This window comes from Mauremys reevesii, linkage group 21 (genome assembly GCF_016161935.1).
Source record: "Mauremys reevesii isolate NIE-2019 linkage group 21, ASM1616193v1, whole genome shotgun sequence".
Taxonomy (NCBI): Eukaryota; Metazoa; Chordata; order Testudines; family Geoemydidae; genus Mauremys; species Mauremys reevesii.
Window position 1 is genome coordinate 6,752,315 of NC_052643.1, and position 24,576 is coordinate 6,776,890.

Sequence of the window (24,576 nt, forward strand, 5' to 3'; positions counted from 1 at the left end):
TACTGAGATCAAAGAAATAAAAATTTAGGCAATAGTCCTATAAGCACATTAATGGGCCTTTCAAGGGGGCAGGATTATACTCAGGAACATCAGACTGGGCCTCTGCTTATCTGACTTCACAAGTTGCAGCCTCAGTTGCACAACAGTCTTGCTTTGGAAAAGGAGAGCATTATCAACAGAGTTGCAGAAGAAAGAAAACTGAGATATCGGGGGACTATACCAACACACCACCCAAGAAACAGCAAGGAAGTGTAAAGGAGATAAGAGTAAATTTAGAACCCTTCGTAATGGAGAATATCTCATAGCAGAAATACCATAAAAACATTTTTTCTACATTTTATTTTCATTCTAAAAATAAAATAAAATAATGAAATAGCTATTTCAAGAACAAAACAGCTGCAAGCAGAGTACAAGAGTGCTGCAGAGGCTAGCCCAAATCCTGAGCTGGCCTCTGCTGACGCATTAGGAACAAAAGCAGGAAAAATGCTGCAGCAAGGTTGGGCAAAGCAGCAAAGAATTTCCTTGGGGGGCATCCACCCTTGTATGTGTGCTGGGATGAGGCCTAATCAGTGGGTCTCCACAACGGAATGTGGAAGGGGGAAAGTGGGCATGTCACTCACAAATAAACAAGAAGCTGCATAGCCCAAAGTCAGAACAGGAACTGTGCAATGGTACTTACCACCACAGTGGAGTCAGGGAATCTATTCCCAATCTCAAGACTGTATTAGCCTGGAGTTTCACACTTTCCTTTTCAGGATTGTACCTCATGGGAGAGAAGCTAGCAGGCAGAAAGGAAATTTACCTTTATTTTTTCTGCAAGCCTACTTGTTATGATTTCCTGTTCGGTGCAGTTCTTCTGCATTTCTCCCTGCAGCCCCTTCACTTGCAGCTCCAGCTCTCCAATGCGCTGCAAAAGTCCCAATAAAATGGAATCAACCACACAAAATAGTAAGTCACCCAATTGAATGAGATTATATTTCAATAAACCACTTAGTTTAATTACATTAACTTCAAGACCTTTTTTGTTTTATTAAACAATCTGAGTAATTCAGTTACTGCATAGCCTAAACCTTTAACTAATAAGAAATACATTTGCCCTATCTATCATTTTAAAGATACTGGATTTACAGAGCTGGGTGAAACTAATCAGCTTATTTGGGAAATTAAGGAGCAACGTTTCATTTACAGTACAAAACAGACAGGTTTATGTTTTCATTTACCTCTGATGCTTTGCTCTAAACTTCAAATAAATGGAAAAAAATGCATTTACTAATCAATATGCTGATTGCCAATTGTAGTTTAAATCTTATTTCATACAGAATTCTTCCACTTCATAGAAAACTGCTATTAAAATATTTCCAGGAGTCAACATTTCTCCAATCTGTTATGCAGTTGCATCCCTTTCCATGACAAGAACCGGATTATAAATACAATTCTTAACGTGTCTAGTTAATTATTCTCTCAGGGGCGCGGAGTTTTAATTTGCTGCTTGCCTATATGCTAAAACAAGCCAGGCAACTAAAAACTAAGAAAACTAACTCACATTTTGGTATGTAATTACTTCTCTCTCTCTGAATTCATGCTTCATTTCCTCTTTAATTCTAGAACACTGGAATGAACAGCAACCAAGGAAAAAATCATCAAGCAAGGAAGATATGATCATTTTTATATTATGCTGAGCACACACCAGAATAGTATGGCACCACAGTAAAGGCTCAATACCACAAGTTGCTGAGTGTCCTCAACTCACAATAAAGGAAATGAGAGAAGGGGTACTCAGCATCTTTCAGGATTGGACTTTTAGAAAAGCATTCCCTGCTTTAGAAAAGAAAAACAGAAAGACAATTAAGAGTTAACAAAGCTACGTAAGACAAACCCCTTGTGCTTTAGAAAAAGAGTGCTATTGGAAATGCAGAGGTAAGGAAGAGATAGAAGAATTGTCTGAAACATACAAGATGATCAGAACTAGTATTAAACAGAAATTTTAAAACAAATACATGAAACAACACGTGTATATTCTGAGCCTAGAGAAACTGGTTATATTTACAGGACCAAATGTTATCAGAAGTTCAGATAATGAGCCAGATTCTGACTGACACATGTATACAGACACACAGCAGAAAGGCCCTGGACACAGGGTAGCGCAGTGTGAAAGTTGTATGCCCCAACTCTGGCTCTTTCCAGAACTCATGAAGAGGCTTCTCTGCAAGGCCCCCAACAAGGGAAATGATGGAGGGAAGTTCTGGGATGGGGCTATATGTAAGGACTCTATGTTTCCTGCATATAAGCGTATGCCTCCTGGCCTGGTAAAAGAAATTACACAGTCTCCCCGCCCCCACTAGAGCTGGGTGAAATTTGATTTTTCAGTTACACAGGCAAACCAAAAAATCCAAAACAACTTTTGTTTCAAGTCAACATGAAATGACAATTCTTTGGTTTCTCTTGTTGAAATGAAAAACAAACAAAAAACATTGATTTTGGGTACACCAAAACATTTTGCTTAGTTTTCAAGTGCTTTTAACGCATTTGTTTTAGTGAAATTGAGCAACATTTTGAAGCAATGTTGTTTTGAAACAAAAAGTCTTTGACTTTTTCAGAATTTTTTTCCCCACTTTTTTTTTTGGCAGTCAAAACTATTAGCTGAATTTGACCCAATTTGGTGAACAGTTTTGACTCATCCAAAATTGCATTTTTCAACAAACTGTTTGCCAAAATAAATAAATAAATAAATAAATTCACCCTGTTCTATCCATATTGCTATCAGGATTAACTTGAGGGGACAACATGGGTGGTAAAGTGCTATGCAACACAACACAGGCTGCTTTTAGTGCAACATTTTGCAACTTTTTGTTTTCCACAATCCCTAGAGCTCTACCCTGCAGCCCCTTCGTCTCATCACTAATCTCACTGGTTTGAAAAGAACACCTCAAACAACATGGCCTGCAGGGCCAGCCCTATAATGCCATCACCTTGAAGGAAGTGTTGAATTTGTGCAGTGGAGTTTGTATGAGATGAAAGATCCCTGTCTTCTGTAGTGCTACACGGAATCATGGAGAGCTGATCCTGAGAGGAGCTGAGTGACTCCTGTAAACTGCTAAGCACATCAACTCCTGTGTTCGGGGATGGAACTGTATCCACATTGAGTCACACAGGGAACTTAGGAGCTAGCTATTTTTAGGAACTTCAGATGTTCTCACAATGAATCTTTGAGTCATATGCCTCCAACCATCAGCTACTTTGTGCCTTCCAAGTTAAAATTGAATAAACTGATCCAAAAATCTAACTCAGAAGGAAAGGAGAGGAAATATATTTCTTCATTTACAGGCAAGAAAACTGGGTTACTTATAATGAATTGGTATTTTGCTGTTACAGATGCCTGCTCCTTAGGAATTCTACAAGTATGCCATTGTGGTATTCCGGAAAACCCCGCCAGTCAAACTCTCAACAGTACACTCTCATGCACCACTGATTGCTCCTGGCACGTCTCATCCCTCCCATGTTTCAGCCAACTCAGTGTGATGTTCAGGGGGGAAAGATCTGAAATGAAGGGGATGTGGACAGACGAGTGGGGATTCAGTGAACGTTTCTTGGTCACAGAAATCCAGTATGGATGGTTTTTGAGGTCTCCTTCTCTCACTGCTAGGGAACTGCAAAGTAATAGTGTGGTTTTAGGTTACAATATTCTGTAATGCAGCCTGACCAAAATCAAGCATCTGCTCTAAATTTGATTTGATTATGCTGTTCTGCAAGAAGTATAAGCACAGCCTGAGGGTAGCATCTTTGTACAGATACAGGACTGTTTAGGAAAAGCCATACAGCAGCTTTCTTAAAGAACAGAATTGAAGACAATTAGAAGTGGACTTGGTTGTGAGACAGAGCAATGATTGGATCTCAGAAGTAGAAAATCCTTGTTTGGAAATAACCTGATGCGAGTGTTTTGGACAAGCACACAGAGGAGATGATTCATAGAAATAGCACCACACCCCACAGTAGGAGAAGGTCTAGGAAAATTCACAGCTGGAAACTGGTAATTCTGAAAAAGAAGGATCCATAAAAACACCCTGTGACTTGCTGGTTTTACAAATGAACCTATCTAGGTACATACCTGGCCCTCGTCATTGTAATACGTGAGCAATATGGCTCAGATTTCCATTGACTTCAATCTGAGTTGGATCAGATCAGAAGCACCAAGCAAACAACAAAAACAAAAAACATTCACTAAGGGAGAACAACTGATGAGCTCCCTATGGTCCCAGAGTTGGATGAGGATTAAATGCAGGCCCTATGAGAGAGGGAGAATTTCTCCTGCTGGATAATACCTATACAGTAGCTCTTTCAGGAAGTATCAGACACCAGATGATGATGATGAAGAAGCAGCTCTGTGATGAAAAGCTGAGACAGCAGCCAGATGAACTCTTGGAGAAGGGTCAGTTTAAACCACCACCAAAAGGTAGTGGTACTCTCCCAAAGACCACCCAAATCCCAAGCTCTGCTCACATCCCAGAATTCTCCAATTCCACCACCAAAAAGAAGCACCAAATTTTGACAAAGTGGTTTGATTTTGCCTTCCTCCTGGTTGGCACACAAACGTGCTCACATGCACAAATAAATCTACTCCCTCCTGCTTGGGCTTTTCTTCCCGCCCCATGGCTTTCTGATAGGGTGTCCAGCCTGGCAGGGAATATGCTATCCCTCTTAGCCATCTGGAGGAACCACAGAGCTCTTCTCTCAGGCAGAACTAGGAAGATCACTGCTGAGGTTGCTGAGCAGTTGATTTGCTCTTCAGGGAACAGGGCATGCAGGATGGCTCGCTTGCAATCTTGTACCGGGAAGATCAGTGGCTGCTCCCACTTGATTTGGAGACAGACGGCAATAGCATTAAGTGGGGGGGCCAGCAACATTTTGAATTTGGCACCATTGTCTCTTGTGAATGGATAGTTGTGTTGTCATTACTCTAATATGGACACAACCTAACAGCAGAGCAGTCAGAATAGCACAGCAAACGGAGCGAGCAAACCTGTTGGACACAAGCTTATACACTGGGTTTTGGGGAGCCTTCTTTTAGACATGCTTTCTTTGAAAGGCTCTTGGAGAGGTTCACTGAACTGGAAGAGAATGACCATGCAGACTATGAAAAGGATTTTCACTTGGTTGAAATAAAGCACTGTTGCTAAAATTGGAAGGAGGAGAATTAAAAAAAACGACATATAGGCTAGCGCCTGAGTTTTTCACCTGCCTTGCAGTAAGGGAGTGTACTTTTAACAGGAACTCAGTGCTATTCAGTGGAATTCACCATGCAGGACAAGTGGGATTTCAATGTACCAGAGCCACATAAAAATCCTGAATCACATCCACACGAACAGCAGAATGAAATTTGAGCGTGATACAGAAACTGCATAGGTTGCAACCTAGGTTGCATAGGTAAAATGGAAGTCTGGCAAAAGAGGATGAGACACTGGTATGTCAACACTGAAATCAGGGGGTGTGATTGAGACTATGTAGACATACCTGAGCTTGCTTTAATCTAACTAAATCAAAGGTAGCTCAAGTAACAATAGCAGTGAAGCCATAACAAAATGGGTTGCGGCCACCCAAGTATGTGCCTAGGGTCCTGGGGGGTGGGCAGGCCATACCCCATTTTCCTGACTCTTAGTTCTTGCCTAGTATGAAACTACTGTACAAATCCAGAAACTATAGATATTGGCCCGAATTTGGCTCTGGTATAACTCTGGTGAAATCAGTGGAGTTGTTGAATTGGGTCCATTTTGTTGTTGTTATTTTACTAAACCATTTGTAGTACAGTAAATAACAGTGCACATCAGCATGGGTGTCAACCTTGGCAGAAATGACGGCAAGCTGATTATCCTTCTCCCTGTTTTCCTTCTTTAGTTTATCTGCATTCAGTTTTAGTTGCAGTATTCTCTGCTCCTTTGCTGAAATATCTCTTTGCAGACTGGTCACCAGTCCTGTGAAGAACAGAATTTAGGTTAAAGAATACAAAGACATTTCAGTTATGAAAACCTGCTAAACAATATCATCATATAAACGCCGAAGAAGAAAAAACATTTGTCATATACTAACAATATCTGGATTTGAAAGCAGATCTAAATTTAGTCCATACAAGCTGGGAGTTATTTACTGAGACCATTAGTCCCAAGGAATTCAGTGCTTTGGAGAATATGCTCCTTTGGGCAAGAACAATTCTCAGCTCAGTTTTTCTTGAAAAACTATGTTTAGGTCTGAAACTTTGATAATTGTCCCTGTGGACTGGTGTAAGTAAATATAACATAGTATGTTTGCTTTTTGGAAAACTGAGATGGAGTGAAATGACTTCGCTAACAGGACTGTATTGTTAGCTAGTGTTTAAATAAAAACACTGAGTATTTTGTGTCAATATTAAAGTCCTTTTGACTATTAAATCATTATATAAAGGAAGGCTGGAAATTGGAAAATGGTCTGCACTCTGAGAGACAGAGCCCTTGAGAGATGTTCAGAACACTGGACATAGGAGGCCGGATCCTCAGTAGGTGTAAATCAGCATAGTGTCCCTTAAGTTAGTGGAGCTATATTGATTACACAGCTGAGGGGCTGACCTACAGTGACTAACAGTTCCTTATATTCCAGGGTTTTTTTTCCTTTCCTTTTTTTTTTTTTAATAAACCATCTGTCCCACAACTCACCCAGGTTTAGTTCCCAATGATCCTTATTTCTACTCTAGTAGTTCGTCTGTCAGAAGATATCTGTAAGCCTCAAAGAGGTTAAAATGAAATAGAAAAGAGGGACGAACAATTTTAGAAGGTCCACAAAGCCACTACAATAATTTCTGGCCAGAAAAGTTGTAAAGTATACATTTTCATTGCTAAACTATATTAACTGTGATCCTAGCCCGAAAAACTGCATGTTAAAGTACACTACCTGAGATGCCAGAGGAAATATACCTGTAGTTAGAGCTTGGTTCCTCCTTAACTTCTCACCCTCTTTTTTCAAGTTTGCAATTTCTAGGTCTCTTTCAGAGAGGGAATGGCACAAGACTTGGCTCGAATCTCTCTGCAGATTGCTGATCTATAAAAGATATGCAAAAAAATAAATTATTGGTCACCTTAAATCGGAAATGGGCGAACCAGCTCAGGTCAAACAAACTCTATCTTTGTTCTACATTTGAACCAGACTTGTTTTGAGATTTGAAATAGGTTAAATGGCTTTTTGTTTTAATTAATCAAACACCCTCATGTCTATACTTCCCAGTTCAGTCGTGATCAAAAGCTGCTATGAGAAAAGTGTTCTTGCTACACTTCCAACTCCATGGATATGCCAGATATTTAGACAGTCTGTCCAATGGCAAGTTAAGGAGGGCCTTTACAGCTCTCAGTTTTCAATTTATGCAGATGGCTAACTTAAAAGTCTGAGATACGGCACTGAGAAATGTAGTCACCTCTGTCCATGGGGCTGTGGGTAGATGGAAGACCTACCCCATTACTTATGATTTTGTAATTTGTACTGCCACTTGAGGTCAAAATGGCTTTCTGTGTTTTTGTCCCAGATGCCTGTTTCTAGAAAACAGAATATTTGTTAGGAATTGACAGCGTATCTGTGATTCAAGCAGTTGCTCTATTTGCATGGTCAGCCACTAGAATAAGGAAAAGGCAAGTGGAACGGTAATTATATATGGTTTAATTGGTTTTTGTACTTTTTAATTAGTTTGTACATATATTTTAAATATTTTATCATTCTGGATATATATTGTAATATATTTTATTTTTTGTGCAGTGAACAATGGCTAAGTTGCTATTAATAAACTTGACTTGATATTTCCAACTGGGAAAAACGCATGAGAACCTTCATTTGTGAACTTGTTTTCCAAGATCTCCATCCCAATTCTGTGGACCTGAGTGGTTTGAATAGTTTAGACAAATATTCAAACCTGAGAGTTTATCCGAACTGAACAGGGTTCAGCCATGATTACTCTAAGCACAAACAAAAGTCAAATAGTCTCTCTGCTACTGAAATATTCCAACAGTCAAACACTCAGAAAAACAAACAAACCACAGATCTTTCTCAGCTAACTTACATGAGCATGAGTAAGTCAAAATATTATATATTATGGGCCAACTTATAGCAACAGGAGGAGTAAGCCTAGTATTTCAGGGTCATTGGTTTATGTGTTTTTTTCCTAGAGTCTTCAGCTAATTGGCAAGAACAAATATTTCAGATGATAATTTACAGAAAGCACTCAAAGGCATTTGCATTTTCTAATGCAAATAAAGATCAAACACATTACTTCCTGGCTGTCATGAGTGAAGATGAAACTCTGCAGTCTACTTTTTCATATCATGGCCAAAGAGATAATAAGAAGGAACAAAATTGTTAAAATAATTGGTTTCATGAGCCTAATTCAGAGGGGATAAGTAATCAGTTTGAAGGGGTCCACTGTGGGAGTGTGCAGCTATACCTGCAATATATCATCTTCAGCATAATACAAGACCAGAGCTGCTGACAACTCATGGAAAACAATCACCAACGCTTTGTATAGCAATAATTCTGTTTATGTATCAGATTTTTAAGGATTGCTCCTTTCTTGCTCTTTATCACTGTGTGCATTCACATGACCACAGAGCTTAAAAAGGACACTGTCCACTTGAAATATAGTCAACATAAAAATGTGTTCAAAGTAGTTTCAGATATACATGCCTTCCAGTCACCTCCCCAATACATAGCTTTTCAATCAGACTTCCATATTTTAAAAATGTTTTCTCTCTCCTGTTGCTGTATGAAAGACGCACACAAACAAATAGCGAAGCTGTCTATAAAGTGTCTATATACAAAGGAACAAAGAGTCCTGTGGCACCTTATAAACTATGAAGTGGGTATTCACCCACGAAAGCTTATGCTCCAATACATCTGTTAGTCTATAATAGGGGCCGGCAAGCTTTCAGGAGTGGTGTGCCGAGTCTTCATTTATTCACTCTGATTTAAGGTTTCGTGTGCCGGTAATACATTTTAAAGTTTTTAGAAGGTCTCTTTCTGTAAGTCTATAATATATAACTAAACTATTGTTGTATGTAAAGTAAATGCGGTTTTTAAAATGTTTAAGAAGCTTCATTTAAAATTAATTACAATGCAGAGCCCCCTGGACCAGTGGCCAGGATCCGGGCAGTGTGAGTGCCACTGAAAACCAGCTCGCGTGCCACCTTTGGCACCCATGCCATAGGTTGCCTACCCCTGGTCTATAAGGTGCCACAGGACTCTTTGTTGCTTTTTACAGATCCAGACTAATACGGCTACCCCTCTGATACTATGTACAAAGGGTTATCAAAGAGGTGAACAAACTGAAAAAAACAACAACCCCTTTTTCTCCTCTAAACTCTTTTGTTTCTAGCAACAATTGTTAGTTAAAAAAAAATTCACAGAGGAGTCTGATTAAAGATGACAGTGTCCCTTTAAGAGTTCAATACCTGCTCTTTCAAGGCTTTAATCTCTTCCATCTTTGCTTCAATATCTTGCTCAAAGGTCAATAGTTTTTGAGTAAACTCGACATCATTCCTAGCAGCCTGAGCCATCTTCTTTGTCATCACTGCAATTTCATCCTGAAGATTGGCTATCACTGTATCTTTATGTTTTGACTCGCTTTCAAAACCCAAGAGATGACTGATTTCATCTTTCATTTTCAGAATTATTTCATCCTACATGCAGAATAAATTTGAATATTATACACAAATGTGGATACACCATTCTGCCTGTTCCAAAAAAGGCTTTCAAATTATTTTATTTTATGATGAATTTTCTGTCTCCAAAATGCTACACTTGCTCATTCTAGTATTATTAAAATATAGTGGTAGTCCAACAACATTAAAACAAAATTTCAGATATTCACATTTGCTATCTTACATTTCCTCACCCTGAAATTCACTAGCTCCAAGACATCTCATTCCTTTGTCCATATAGTAATTCTCACTCATGTGTGTAGCCCCATTCAAAATCAGTTACTCTACTGTGATGTGGGTGAAGGGAATTTTACTATTATCATTTAAAGACCCTATTTGAATAGCATTTCTGCTTTGTTTGCCTACCAATCACACTATCTGCTTTCAATATATTCCTGTTGATATAAAGAATGTTTCTGTGATCTGCCTCCATATCACATTCATACATCACCTTTTCCTGAAGAAGTAAATCCATATGATGACTTCCTGATAATGGAACTCCACTTGCTCCAGGTTGTCCATTTCCTGGTACATTTGTCAAGATTGAATATAAAAAATAAAAGGGGCTTCTAATGACTTGCAGAGAAATTCAACACAAGAGCCTGTTCTGATTAGGATGAATGCATCTCTATCTTCCTAGTTTATCTACAAGCATTTCCAAAGCAATCATCATTTTAGTACCTATGCACTTTATCCAAGCAACTGCAGAACAACAATAAAATGTTATAATAAATGACATTCACAGGCATTAACACACTATATAATCAGTGAAGTATAATATAGTTTCAAGATAAAAATCCTCAAGTGGAGGAGGAGTAGATACGATGTCTGAATATGCAACATTGAATAACTGTGCATATGTTAGCTATAATATTATGACATATGGCATATGAATAACTAGGACTATATAGCCTATAACATTATGAAATACAGAATATGGATCATTTTGGCCCTGATTCAGAAAAGCATTGAAGCATCAGTCCATCACTCTTCAGGAAAGCACTTAAGCATACACTTAATGTAAGCACATGCTCAGAGCTAACTTCAATGAACTTAAAAATTCAGTTAAACAAATGCTTAAGTGTTTTCCTCAATCACTGCTTTTCTGTTGTGCTGGCATGATTGTGCAGCAATGCTTTTTTGTCTGAAACATTTAGATACATTTCAATTTGATGATTTGCTATTTAATCTTTTGTATTACTATATGTATTAAAAACAAGAATAAGAAACATAAATATTTGATTTATGTCATTCTATAGTGTTAGGGATACAGTAGAGTTAGGGACGTTACCAAGTCCTATCATATGGCCCTAAAATTTGCTGGCATGCAAATTCTTACACAATATGCCAACCATGGTTAAAAACGTGGTTCAGCTTTTTCAGCAGTATTTGTGTTTAAAACTCTAGAACTTTTCCTTAGCTATGACATTCAGCGGCGGCTCCAGGCACCAGCGCTCCAAGCGCGTGCCTGGGGTGGCAAGCCACGGGGGGCGCCCTGCCAGCCCCTGCGAGGGTGGCAGGCAGGCTGCCTTCAGCGGCTTGCCTGTGGGAGGTCCCCAGTCCTGCGGATTTGGCGGCAATTCGGCAGCGGGTACGCCGAATCCGCAGAATCGGGGACCTCCCACAGGCGCGCCACCTAAGACAGCCTGCCTGCTGTGTTTGGGGCGGCAAAAAAGCTAGAGCTGCCTCTGATGACATTGTCCTGTTCTTTACACTTAGAAAATATGTGCAAGATATGGTTCTATTTTTAACTCACTCCCAATGAAAACGGCTGATAATCACAGATCAAAAGAGAAAACAAAGTTACTCCAACAGATGTAACAGTTGAATGTATCACCAATGGAAAACACAGTAAGTAGTAACAGAGCAAGTTACACTTTCACAGAATCATAGGACTGGAAGGGACCTCGAGAGATCATCTAGTCCAGTCCCCTGCACTCATGGCAGGACTAAATATTATCTAGACCATTCCTGAGAAGTGTTTTTATCTAACATGCTCTTAACAATCTTCAATGATGGAGATTCCCCAACCTACCTAGGCAATTTATTCCAATGTTTAACCACCTTTAAAGTTAGGAAGTTTTTCCTAATGTCCAACCTAAACCTCCTTTGCTGCACTTTAAGCCTGTTGCTTCTTGTCCTATCCTCAGAGGTTAAGAACAACAATTCTCTCTCCTCCTTGCAACAACCTTCTATGTACTTGAAAACTGTTTTCATGTTCCCACTCAGTCTTCTCTTTTCCAGACTAAATAAACCCAATTTTTTCAATCATTACTCACAGGTCATGTTTTCTAGACCTTTAATCATTTTTGTTGCTCTTCTCTGGACTTTCTCCCATTTGTCCACATCTTTCCTGAAATGTGGCACCTAGAACTGGACACAATACTCCACCTGAGGCCTAATCAGCATGGAGCAGAGTGGAATAATTACTTCTGGTGTCTTGCCTACAACACTCCTGCTAATACATCCCAGAATGATGTTCACTTTTTTTGCAACACTGTTACACTTTCACATATAATGAAAATGTTCAAGCAAATTTCACCTCAAAGCTGAGCTAATAAATACACTGCTTAACAAACAGCAATTCTATACTATGCACCTGATCAAATGCCCACTGAAGACAATGCAACAAGTCCATCGGATTGGGTCTGCATGCCTAATTCTCCTGTCACTTGCCAATGTAAATCAGAAATACCTCCACCAAAGTCAGTGGAATTACATCACTGTGAAACTAGTGTGAGAGGAGAATCGGTCCCAGTACCTGACAATCCTTCTATAAGCTGACAAGTAGATACGTGTGAAAAAACATCATTTTGCATGGAAGTCATGATCAAGTTTACTATTGTGCAATGCTATATAAAGGGTTAATGAAAGCACCGTGAAATACCTTGTCTGACTGCAGTAGGCCTACTGAAAGTATCTGGAGAGAAAGAAGAAGTCATACTTCTCCCCCAAGCACTCACAGGTCTTCTTCTGTTTGGTGGATGGGGTGTAGTTCCATTTGTTCCATGCATCCAACTGTTGTGAACACTGGATGGGTGCTGAGACTGGAGGAAAGGAAGCTGAGGAGGAGTTGTTGAAGGGGTATAAAGTTTTGTCTCTGAAAGTAACTGGAGCTGTCCGGGCCATGCTGTGTGACGTTTCATTGGTGGGCAAGACATCTGCAGGGGGAAAAAAATGCAATCCTGTACAGAGGGTGGAAAAAAATTATTTACTACAGTGTGTATGTTATATATTAATACAGAACCCAGCAACATGTGTGAATAGAAGAAAAAGTCAAATCAACCTGCATTACCTTGCCATTTTCAACTTTGAATTTCATCTTTCATCATGCTACCTAATCACTTAGCTTTGTTTGGTCTTTCTGTAGTTCTGAACAGTCATCTCTAAACTTGGATAACCTAAACTATTGTCATTTACAAAATCTTCCACCTCTTGATTCACCTCTTTTCCAGATCATACATTAATATCTGTACAACATCGATACTAATAAAACTCATTCTGATGCTCTGTTGGCACACAACAACTAAAATGAAGTCTATCAAACTATTCATGTGCTTAAAGTTAGGCATGTTCTTAAGTGCCTCCCTGGCTGAGGCCTGAGTTTCTTAATCAACTCTTGCACAGAATTTTGCCAAAGGCTTTGTAAAAGTCAAACTTGTTATATTATATTATTATATTATTGACAAGATTTAAGAATTATAGATTTCCTTTACACAAACAATACTGGTTTGTACCAATCATATCAAGTTTGTGGATCTTTGGAGGCAAATCTGGCTAGGTATTCATAGAGCTTGTGGTTGGGTTATGATTTCATGTGGAAACCATTGGTCTGCATGATTTCAACCCAAAACCCTGGCATTTTGGCAAAGTTTCACTTTGAGACAGTGGATGGAAACCCATGTTCAGAGAAACTGAATCAAAGTTTGTACCCTGGGGTAATTGTATGAAGGGAACCATGCCAAATAAAGTGATTAAGTGAATGGTTTGTGAGCAATAACTGTGTTGTAGACAGGAGACTAAACTGGAGGCTATCTTCTTCAGTAGTTCTCAAACTTTTGTATTGGTGACCCCTTTCACACAGCAAGCCTGAGTGCAACCCCCTTTATAAATTAAAAACACAATTTTTTTATATTAAACACTGTTATAAATGCTGGAGGCAAAGTGGGGGTTGGGGGAGGAGGCTGACAACCCGCGACCTCCATGTAATAACCTCACAATCCCTGAAGGTTCATGACCCCCAGTTTGAGAACCTCTATCTTAATCTGTCATTTGGTATTCTGAAACAAAGGCTATCTCCATGAGGACACCTGGCTTGAGATCAGATTTTCCAGCCTGATAGCCCTACACGTCAGAGAAATGATGTAGGGCACTGCATGCTCATCTGTTAATAAGAGCACCTTTCAATTGATGTAGAGATGAGCCAAAACTGAAGCTCTGAATTCCAATTCCTTTTAATTTCATGGTGTGGGTTTATATTCCTGCCCCAGAATAAAAACCTGGCCTGTGGTTTCAATCTTGGGTGAGATCCAAAATCAAGAGAGGTCTAGTTTCCAGTTTGGTTGTGACTGAATTCTGATGAAAACTGCCAAAGTCTTGTGAGCTATGATCCATCCTATCCAAACCGTATCCCTGGTTCAGCATTAAATCTGAACCCAACCCTAATCCTGAGCCACAACTAAACATTGCTAACTTGACCCATCTCTAGAAGAAGCTGGACCTTCCACAAAGGGAGGACCCTACTGGCAACCAGTAAGCATGCTGTACAACACTTCCCTTGCTACCAGACAAGTCCCAGAATTTGGAAAGGGGAGAGCCTGAGTTTCTTATCAGCTGTATGGCCCATGAAATCAAGTGCTCTGGTCATCACACGAGTATTCTTCCACAGAAAGGGTGAGCCAGGTATCTCTCTAGGCAGCCACCCAAGTTTTCAGGCAAAAGCTAATATTGCTCCCTGGACTTCAGTATTCCTCCAACTATCATTCTTTACCACCATCCTTTTTGGATACAGGTCTGCCCTACATGACTGGAGTATGCTGATTTTCCAAGCAAGGAAAGAGGCTGGACTCAAAGCATTTCTTGATTGTGGCTTAGCTGCAGCTGGAAAAATATAACCCCTTTGGGAAACAAACAATATTTTGTCTGTTTTATTCTTTTAAATCTGTTTACCACTGAGGCGTTAGCAATTGACTCCTCAGAGTTTATCTTTTGCTCTGTGACACTGTGGCAATATAGGTACCTAAAATTCTTTCAGGCAAAGGAAGGTTACATAACAAGACAATACATACCAGCAGAATGTAACTTTGCCCTCCCCACAGTCCCCCTTAAATAACTAAGTGGAGAAAAAGGACGAGGTTCGTCACTTTTGGTTCACTTAAGGTGAACTGAAATACTTTAAAAATACATACAAAAAAGATCCTATGTCTTAAACAGAATGCATGAATGAATTAAAAAATTATAAATAAAATCTGAAGCAAACAATGTGAAAATAATGTCCTCTTTTACTTAGCTGCCCAGACCCAATTTCAGGGTCCAGTGTTTCTCCTGCAAGAATTGATAACATCAAACACACCTAAAGCAGCATTATGAATGCAGCTCCTCACTCTGTATAGGTGTTTGTGATGCTCAGATCTTGACAGGTTAAAAAAAAGGCTTTTATTTACCTTTAAAATGTATTTGTAATTTCAGGTCTACACATTTGTTTTGTTCAGGATTGAATAAATTAACATCTTATACAATTATAATTAAAAAAATTGTTTCACTTTTAATACTAAAAAAAAGGGAAATCATCTTTTTTATATATATAGCAAATACTTGGTGCACTGAAACTTAACAATGATTTACCCTCTATAGTGAGCAATGTCAAACATCAAAGCTATTACATCAAAAAGAAATCATAAAGCCTGAAGCTTTAAAAAGGCACTGTTGTGCTGTTTCTGTGTCAGTATGTATTGTACATAAAATATTTGTTCAATGAAAATGCCTGAGGTTCTGGTGTGGACAAACTTTATTTAAACAGTTTTTCTGCCACAGCATCAGTTCTTAAAGTTGGTTTCACCACCTAAAATCAGGATTTTCTCCTCAGTTATCAACACTCTGTATCTTTGGAGAGAGGAGTCCAAACTACTAAACCGGGCTAGGACATCCATAATCTGCATCCGGATACTCAAATTGGCACTCATGGAATATTGTATCTGTACTGAGGTGGTGCTCGGAGGCCCAGGATCATGGCTTAATTTTGCTTGGCACTCTACACACAAGAGTGATAATCCCAGTCCCGGCCCAGAAGAATTTACAATCTAATTTATGTATAGGAAATGTAGCCCACTGCTTAAACCACAGGATTGAAAACCAGAATTTCTGGGTTCTGCTCCTGGCTCTTCCACTGATTCACTCTGCGACCTTGAATAGGTCATTGAACAGCTTCCTGCCTCAGTTTCCCGACCCATACAATAGAAGTAATGTTTCATTAATTTACAGGGGGCATATGAGGCTTAATTATTATATGTTGGTAAAGCATTTTACGATACTGTGATGGAATGAGTTATAATGGTGCAAATTGTTAATATAAATGTGCATTTTGTGTGACCAATGTTAGTCTGAGTGATAGAATATGTCACCCCATTAAGTCACCCACTTTGGAAAGTTGGGCCTTGATTATTTATTTGAAGTGCAGCATTTCTGTATTTGCAATATGGGAATACAAATTATTGCGATATCTTTTGCTGTTTGCTGCATTTGAGCACTTCTCCCCAAATTCTGGAGGCATGCCTCCAAAGACAAGCCTGAATCTATCAGATTGTTTTTTAATTCTGTTGAAGGCAGATTTCTAGATCTCCAATTTCTTGAGATCAAGACCCAGAGCAATAAAAGTATTACGGGTTCTTATCAATTCCTTCCCATAATAAATTGCCTGAAATCTTGGTGATACCAGCTGACTATCCAGTGACAAGAGTACCACACTTCCATTTTTAATGTCATTTCCTATATATGTGAATGTTTTTATTTTACACTGTGTTCAAGAGTTGTGGTGTGACATTGTGTCTTTGCTGGATGCCTGTCTCATGCTAAGGACATGAATGACACTATTGCTAATAAAGCAATCACATATAATTCAGATATACTTTTGAGTTTGAAAAAGGATCAAACTGCTTTTAAGCACAAATTTTAAAAGGTAACAGTTTTAATGATGTTATTTTTACCATTTAACTTTTGAAAACACAACTTGAAAAGGGAATTGGATACTCTATAATTCTAAAGAAGAATCAGAAAAACTGGAGATATTTCTGAGTTTTCTAGAGGCGTAACTTTTCTTGTCCCTAGTGCATTTGTAGAAGAAAAATCCAGGAGGTTTTACAACCTCTTAGTGAAGTGCCTGAGATTATGCAGCAGGTGGAGCTAGAGACCTCTTATTTTCCAATTCCCTCTCAATGAATCTATGAACATTTCTTTCCCTTGCTTTTAAGAGAGAAGGCTTCTCAAAGGGAAAACAACTTGCCTCAGTACCATATCTAGCTATGCTGACTTTTTGAAAAAGAAAATGTTAAAACCTGAATAAGATGTCCAGGCTGTGATTAAAGTACAATTATCACACTTTATTTCTGAAAAAGTCTCTCTGTTTGAGATGCATGCCCTATACCTCGGGCCCTACCAACTTGATTGTCTATTTTGGTCAATTTCACGGTCATAGTATTTTAAAAATCGTAAATTTCATGATTTCAGCTATTTAAATCTGAAATTTCATGGTGTTGTAACTGAAGGGGTCTTGAGCTAAAAAGGAATGTGTGTGTGTGTGTGTGTGTGTAGGTGGTGTCACAAGGTTATTGTAGGGGGAGTTGCGGCACTTCTACCCTTACTTCTGCACTACTGCTGGCGATGACGCTGCCTTCGGAGCTGGGCAGCTGGAGAGTAGTGGCTGCTGGCCAGGAGCCCAGCTCTGAAGACGGAACCACCCCCAGCACCAGCGCAGAGTAAGAATGGCATGGTATGGTATGGCTACCCTTACTTCTGTGCTGCTGCTGGCGGGGCGCTGTCTTCAAAGCTGGGTGCCTGGCCAACAGCTGCCGCTCTCCAGCTACCCAGCTCTGAAGGCAGTGCAGCAGTAAGGGTGGCAATACCGCAACCCCCCTAAAATAACCTTGTGACCCTCCTGCAATTCCCTTTCTGGTCAGGACCCCCAATTTGAGAAACGCTGGTCTCCCCCATGAAATCTGTGTAGTATAGGGTAAAAGCACACAAAAGACCAAATTTCACAGGGGGAGTCCAGATTTCACGGTCCATGACGCGATTTTCATGGCCATGAATTTGGTAGGGCCCCATCTATACCTAAAACAGGACATACAACTGGAACTGGCAATGTCTCTCATTCCAATAGAACCTTTTAAAGTACACCCACTGTACTAGTTAAGGAAGTGAGTATCAGAGAAGGGTAACATGCAAAGAGGATGAGGGGGAAAACAGAAGGAAAAGAAAAGACGCTCCTTGGGCATGGACCATCTTTTTGTGCTGTTTGTACAGCACCTAGCACAATGGGAACATAATGGAGGGGCACACAGAACCCTTAGTGGCAGGCCTGGATTAACCAATATGCACTGGATGCACTTCCACAGGGCTCCCATCTCAGGAGTTCCTCAGCCACCAGAAAAAATAAACGGGGCCAGAAAGGGGGCAGGGCAGGACCCCAAATTGCCATAGTACACAGGGCCTCTGATGGTGGTGGTGGGAAATTGATGGAGCCAGTGTGGAAGAAGGAGAAGCATACAGACTCCCTGCCATGGGGGAAAAGGCAGGGGGGGTGAAGGGCATTTGGGGAAGTGAAAATGGAGATAAGCCCAGAGCCACTGGCTTGTGTGGAGGAGAATGAGGAAACCTGGAATGGCAGAACAGGAGAAATGGGAGGCACACAGATCCTCTGGTGATGGCAGAAGCAGCACAGAGTCCCTGAAATAGAGGAGAATGGAAAGACAGCACACACAGTGTTGTGGAGTGAGAAATGGAGGTATGCAAGGAACCCCTGGCGAGTGACCCTCTAGTACATAATAATACTGAAAATGAATGAGAACTAGAAAGGTGAGGGATGGAAAAAAAGACCAGAAATGCAGAAATTACAAGAGGGAGAAACATGAGAGAGGGGAAAAAAACTAATAAAATAAGCAGAATTTTTTAGCTTTTATTTTTCTGGTATATTAATATAGAAATATGTTTGGGTTTTAAATGTAACCAAATACATAGCGATTGGAGCCTTCTTCCGCACTGTAGCTTGATGTCAAAGGGAGATTTACCTCAGAAAGGAGGTCCTGAATAGGACCAAGGAAATGGTAATTTGGTATAGTCACATGATTAACAAATCCAGTCAGACTTCAGCAATTTACCAAACATTTAACTCCATTCTTTGTATCAATATAATTATTTTTATAAATAAAGAGGGTTGTCCATTCCTCAATTCTAGATTTTACACATCTGTCAGGTTCCACTCTGCATTATTCTTACATTAGCATAAGAGGGTGGACAAATTAATTAAAAAAGGAATTTCTAAAAGGTCTTGGGTGAAAACTCCTCAGAGGGGCCAGAATTTCACCCCTGGAGCAGATATTCATATGCAGCTACTTTACAAAATAGAAAAATGTTATCCACTCATGGGACATTACCTGAGAAGTGTTTTCTATCACTAGCTCATAGGATGTTCCTCCTGAACCAAAGCGCAGAATATCCCCTGCACCCACTTTCACTGCTGCATTCTGTATATGGCAATCATTAACGAAAGTGCCATGAAGAGAGTTGAAATCTTGAAGAACAAAGCTGTTTTCTGAATCGCTGAATTCAATGACTGCATGGTGATCTTCAATACCTACAGACTGAAATTGGATAACAGTTTCAGAAATCAGTGCAAAGAATTTCCCAGAGTTATGGATCGCAATGGGGATTTTGCTGGGATTTATTTTGTTTTGTCTCATCTGGCTAATATCATACCATAATATGTTTTGGCTCAGAGGTAGTCAAAATGGCTGCTGATTGCTCATCTATTATGCAAGATACAGTATTTTTTTTTATTTTGTTCAATTGCTAGATTTTTTTTTAAAAAAAAAAAGCTTCACATTTTTGCATTTTATAATTCAGACAGGTCATCTGAATAGGTACCAAAACATACAAGATCACAGCAATAAAAATGGATAACTGATGTTACAGAGAGATGCATATGATAATAATGAAGGTATCAAATTAAAAACTTCCCCTCCCCCTTGCTTTTTGTGATCTTTCTCTATAGCATATTATTTCATATCCAACCTACGCCCCAATACTACAGACACTTAAAACACGAGTAACTTTGCACATTTAGTACTTCCATTGAACTCAGTGGGACTACTACTCACATATGCAAATGTTTGCAGTATCAGGACCCTAGACTGTAAGCTATTTGGAGCAAGAACCTGTCTTTTTTCCTCTCTGTAGTGTAAAGCATCCTTGACACTTACTGTAGAGTACTAATATACAAGTGTTAAATAGTACCAACATTAAGATGTACTTCTACATATATTTTGGTGTGTGTTCTAAATAAATAACCACTATTTAGACCACTTTTGAGTACGAAGGTGCAGACTGTTTTCAGTTGGCTCTTTTGTTGACTAACTTGGGCGTTGTACTCTTGGGTGTACAATACCCCTAATGTATGCTCATGGTTTAAGAATGCTCCTGTGTAGAGACATCTGTGTTTTTTAACAAACTAATCTCAAGAAAAGGAACTATTTTTAATTGTGATCTTAAACTTAATTACAGATGAAACAGCTGTAAAATGACATTCTGATCCAACCCTTATTCACATAGGGCTTGAGTCGAAGCCCCCCGAAGTCAAAGGAAAGATTCCCATTGACTTCAATGGGCTTTGGATCTAGTCCCTAGCACTAATGAGGCATTATTTTCTGTAATACCCTATCCTTTTTGAATTGCTTTAGCTACTTCATGTCTGAACACCTGCAATGATCGTGCTTAAGCAACCTCCTTGGCAAATTATTGAGTTGTCTAATTGAACTGGTGGTTCCTAATGTCTATGTTAAGTTTTCCTTTTTTTAGTTTCAGGCTGTTGCTTCATGTTATATGACCCTAACCCATATCAAATAATTCCTCTCTCTTTTGGTTGTCAAACTTAAATATTTAAACACATTCTCTAATTGCTATTTTATCCCTGTGGCCTAAATGAAATCAAATAAACCACTGCTGACTAAGAAAGACTGGAATTATTATAAATGGGGTAATGAAGTTAAGTAAGAGTAAGTGCTGTAAAGAATAATAATGAAAATAAATGTTATGCTCATACCTTCAGAACAAGATCTGAATCTTCATGTCTTCCTATAGTAGTTACTTTTGATCTCAGCATAAAAACACCATCTGAACTTTTTAAAAAGGCTTTCATTGTCTCTTCTTTTTACCTGTAAGGTTTTATTTTTAAAAACTCATTTTCTAAGTGTTATCCAATGCACTTTTGCAATTACTCCAGTCAAAACATTTCAAATCGCTTAAATGAACAGTATCAAATAACATGGAAGAAATATCATAATTTATTTACAGGGATGCTGTCAGACTGAAATTAAAATTAAAGACAAATTCTCTACCCTGTGTAATTAAAAAAAAAATTAAAACTGATTTTCAAGACAGCCTGAGAGAGTTACGCATCCATTTACCATTAAAATTCAAATCCCATCCAAAGACGGAAAGAATTTTAAATATCTAATTTACTTTTTATACCATTCATGCTATTTGGGTACACTACTTTCAGAACTTCACTCTGAGACTGAGAGGCATCTGGAGACTGGTCAATTTCACTTTCTCTTTCACTAACAGAAGCTGCAATGTTTGGGTTTCATGCAGCCTGAAAATATTTAGATCCAAACAAGCAAATGTTTTTATTGACCTTTTAAAAATATCCTTACCAATGTTTCTTTGTAAATTTGTTTCCCCACTTGCAACCTAGACTAGCTGACAGTGTCACTATAGGAGGTCTAACATTCACAGCAGGGTGAGAAACTTGTGTACCCTCTGCAAAATTGGTATCCTATGCAGCTGACAGCACACGAAAAAGATGACTACCTCCCACAGTGAGTTTCATCTGTAAAATAGCAATTCTGCTTTAAAACTTTGCATTCAGTCCTGCAAGTGCTCTATGCACAGAACTCATATTTCTGCTGGTATAAGTTCTGCACATCATTTTGAAATGCATTTCACAGTTCATCAGTGATGTGCTACCAATATTTTAACAAGGTTCTCCAATAACCATTTGCCCACATAGCCTATGACAAATCCTCTGTTCAAGAAGCACTGGAGAAACTATTCATTTGTATTCCACTATATACAAACATACCTTTTGTATCCATAGCCAGGCATGAGAATAACAGCACTTAGCAAACAAACTAAAGCTTCACTTCATTGGAAAAGCTTGTACTAGGATACTGAAAATTACACAACAAATATTGAGAGTGCAGCGGAGTTCAATATGTATCATTTGAAGGAGGGCATGAAGACCTATTAAGGTCTCCACATGTAAAGCTACATACACTAACCTAATACATCATCATTGGATCCATTGCTGGAAAGCAGGGAGAATGGTCTGGGAGTCAGTGCTGCCCCACGTCCTCTCACGAGGCTGCGGAAAAGCAGAAGGGTAGCAGCTTATGTTGAGTCCAAGGGATACATAATCACGCAAAAATCATGTGGAGAGAGGATATTCTAAGACATGTGTACTTGCAAGGGAGGGTTATATCTCAGGTTTCTACAGAAAAGTGGTCAGAGTTCAAGGGGCCATTGGTTCCTCAGGACAATGGTTCTCAATCAGGGGTACACGTACCCCTGAGGGTACACAGAGGTCTTCCAGGGGGTACATCAACTCATCTAGAGATTTGCCTAGTTTTACAACAGACTACATAAAAAGCACTAGCAAACTTAATAGAAACAAACATTTCAAACAGACAATGACTTGTTTATACTACTCTATATACTATACACTGACATGTAAGAACAATATTTATATTCCAATTGATTTATTTTATAATTCTATGGTAAAAATGAGACAGTAAAAGCAATTTTTCAGTAATAGTGTGCTGTGACACTTTTGTATTTTTATGTCCGATTTGGTCAGCAAGTAGTTTTTAAGTGAGGGGAAACTTTGGGGTACACAAGACAAATCAGACTCCTGAAAGGGGCACAGTAGTCTGGAAAGGTTGAGAGCCATTGGCTCAGGATAATGTGTGGGGGAATTCTGGGCTTTGGGTAGTAGAAGGGCAATAACCAAAGTTGAGAAGGGAAACTAGCACGCAGAGCATGGTGATGAATCACTAGATTGCTTATTTCTTTGCTTTTTAGGATTTGCATTGGTGTCTGTCAACCTTAACTCAATTGTCCTGCTTTAACTATAATTAAAATGGTACAACTCCCCTAGTGGGGATTCAACTATACTGGCATAAATGTGCTTATACCAGGAAAACTTATTCCTATCAGGAAGTGGAATAATAATCTATAACAGAATCAGGGGCGGCTCTAGGTATTTTGCCGCCCCAAGCACGGCAGGCAGGCTGCCTTCGGTGGTTTGCCTGCGGGAGGTCCCCGGTCCCGCGGATTCGGCGGCACGCCTGCAGGAGGTCCGCCGAAGCCGCGGGACCAATGGACCCTCCGCAGGCATGCCTCCGAAGGCAACCTGCCTGACGCCCTGGCAGCGACCGGCAGAGCGCCCCCCGTGGCTTGCCGCCTCAGGCACGCGCTTGGCGTGCTGGTGCCTGGAGCCGCCCCTGAACAGAATAAGGCATCTTTGTATGGGTATAACTGTGTCCACACTAGCTGTTTGACCGGTATATCTATATCACATCCCTACCGAATATAGTTATACCTGTACATAAACTGTGCATAGGCCGGGCCTTAGTTTTGAAGCTGTTGTGCGGCGATATGCTGGATCTCACACACACTACCGCAAGTATTTTTTAACCCTCTGTGTAAAGTTGCAGCCTCTGTCCCTCGCAGATTTCTAGCTCACCTGCAGAACAGCCTGTACTGTACTGCACCAGTGAGTCTCAGAAACAAAACTTCATTCTCCCCAGAGCTGTTAATCTCGAGGTGATGGTTTAGCACAGGGCACCGTTCCTCTCCACAAGGCCCTTGGAGTCAAGAGGGATGCCGCCTACATGGGTCTCTTGGGTAAGTGGGCACCTTGCACAGGGGTGGCTGGGAGGGGGCTGGCATCCCTGTGGAGCTCCATGGGGCAGTGGGAGCCGTGCACGATGCAGGCGGTGGAGTTTGTGGGATTACTACACGAGGGGGCCCCTCACATCAGCGGGGGTCGAGCCGAAGGAGACTGGCCATGCCAGTGGGAGCCTTGCACGAGGGGGCCTGGTGGTGTCTCCGTGAGGCCAGCGGCGGCCTGGCACAAGGGCGTGCTGGGGTCAGTGGGTCCCTCGGGGCAGCGGGAGCCTTGCCGGGTGGGGGTGATGGGCCAGAGGGGGCCTGCTCCATTTGGGGCCCCACTAGGGAGCCCCGTCCCTGCAATAGCCCCTCGGGCTGGGCCGCCCCCCGCAGAGCCCGGGGCAGCAGGAGCGGCCCTGCTGCTCCCCACTCACCAGCGCTGCCGCGGCCGCTGCGGGCATTAGGGCCCCGGGGGCGTCCGCCCGTCGAGCCAGGCCTGAGGCGGTGCTAGGCCTCTGTGTTACCCGGGTCTCCGGGGCAACCGAGGCGGAGGCGGAGCGGGGAGGCGGCCCCAGCGCTCGGGGCCGGGCTGCAGGCAGGCACCTGCGGGGCAGGACCGGCGCCCCCGCGGCTTGGGGCTGCACCCCCGAGCGGGCGGCGGGAGCAGGGGGAGGCCCCAGCCCCGGCGCTGTGCTCGGGGTTGGGGGTGGGGGCT

At 40.6% G+C, this 24,576-nt stretch overlaps 1 protein-coding gene across 8 annotated transcripts in view; it reads right to left on the reverse strand.

The window, feature by feature from the left end:
- Positions 1 to 24,576, reverse strand: part of FHAD1 (forkhead associated phosphopeptide binding domain 1) — a 59,591-nt gene extending 35,015 nt beyond the window's left edge. For 2 of the 8 annotated variants that reach the window (XM_039508717.1, XM_039508712.1), the window contains exons 1-11: positions 24,296 to 24,576; positions 22,253 to 22,335; positions 21,013 to 21,124; positions 19,349 to 19,555; positions 12,589 to 12,886; positions 10,153 to 10,226; positions 9,453 to 9,680; positions 6,939 to 7,062; positions 5,836 to 5,966; positions 1,544 to 1,609; positions 803 to 907 (exon numbers count right to left, since the gene is read on the reverse strand). In XM_039508717.1, coding sequence (XP_039364651.1) covers positions 803 to 907; positions 1,544 to 1,609; positions 5,836 to 5,966; positions 6,939 to 7,062; positions 9,453 to 9,680; positions 10,153 to 10,226; positions 12,589 to 12,886; positions 19,349 to 19,555; positions 21,013 to 21,108 — 1,329 coding nt within the window. In that variant the 5' untranslated portion in view covers positions 21,109 to 21,124; positions 22,253 to 22,335; positions 24,296 to 24,576. Of the gene's footprint in view, positions 1 to 802; positions 908 to 1,543; positions 1,610 to 5,835; positions 5,967 to 6,938; positions 7,063 to 9,452; positions 9,681 to 10,152; positions 10,227 to 12,588; positions 12,887 to 19,348; positions 19,556 to 21,012; positions 21,125 to 22,053; positions 22,073 to 22,252; positions 22,336 to 24,295 lie in introns of those variants that run through there. The other 6 variants (XM_039508715.1, XM_039508713.1, XM_039508718.1 and 3 more) reach the window with 6 other exon arrangements.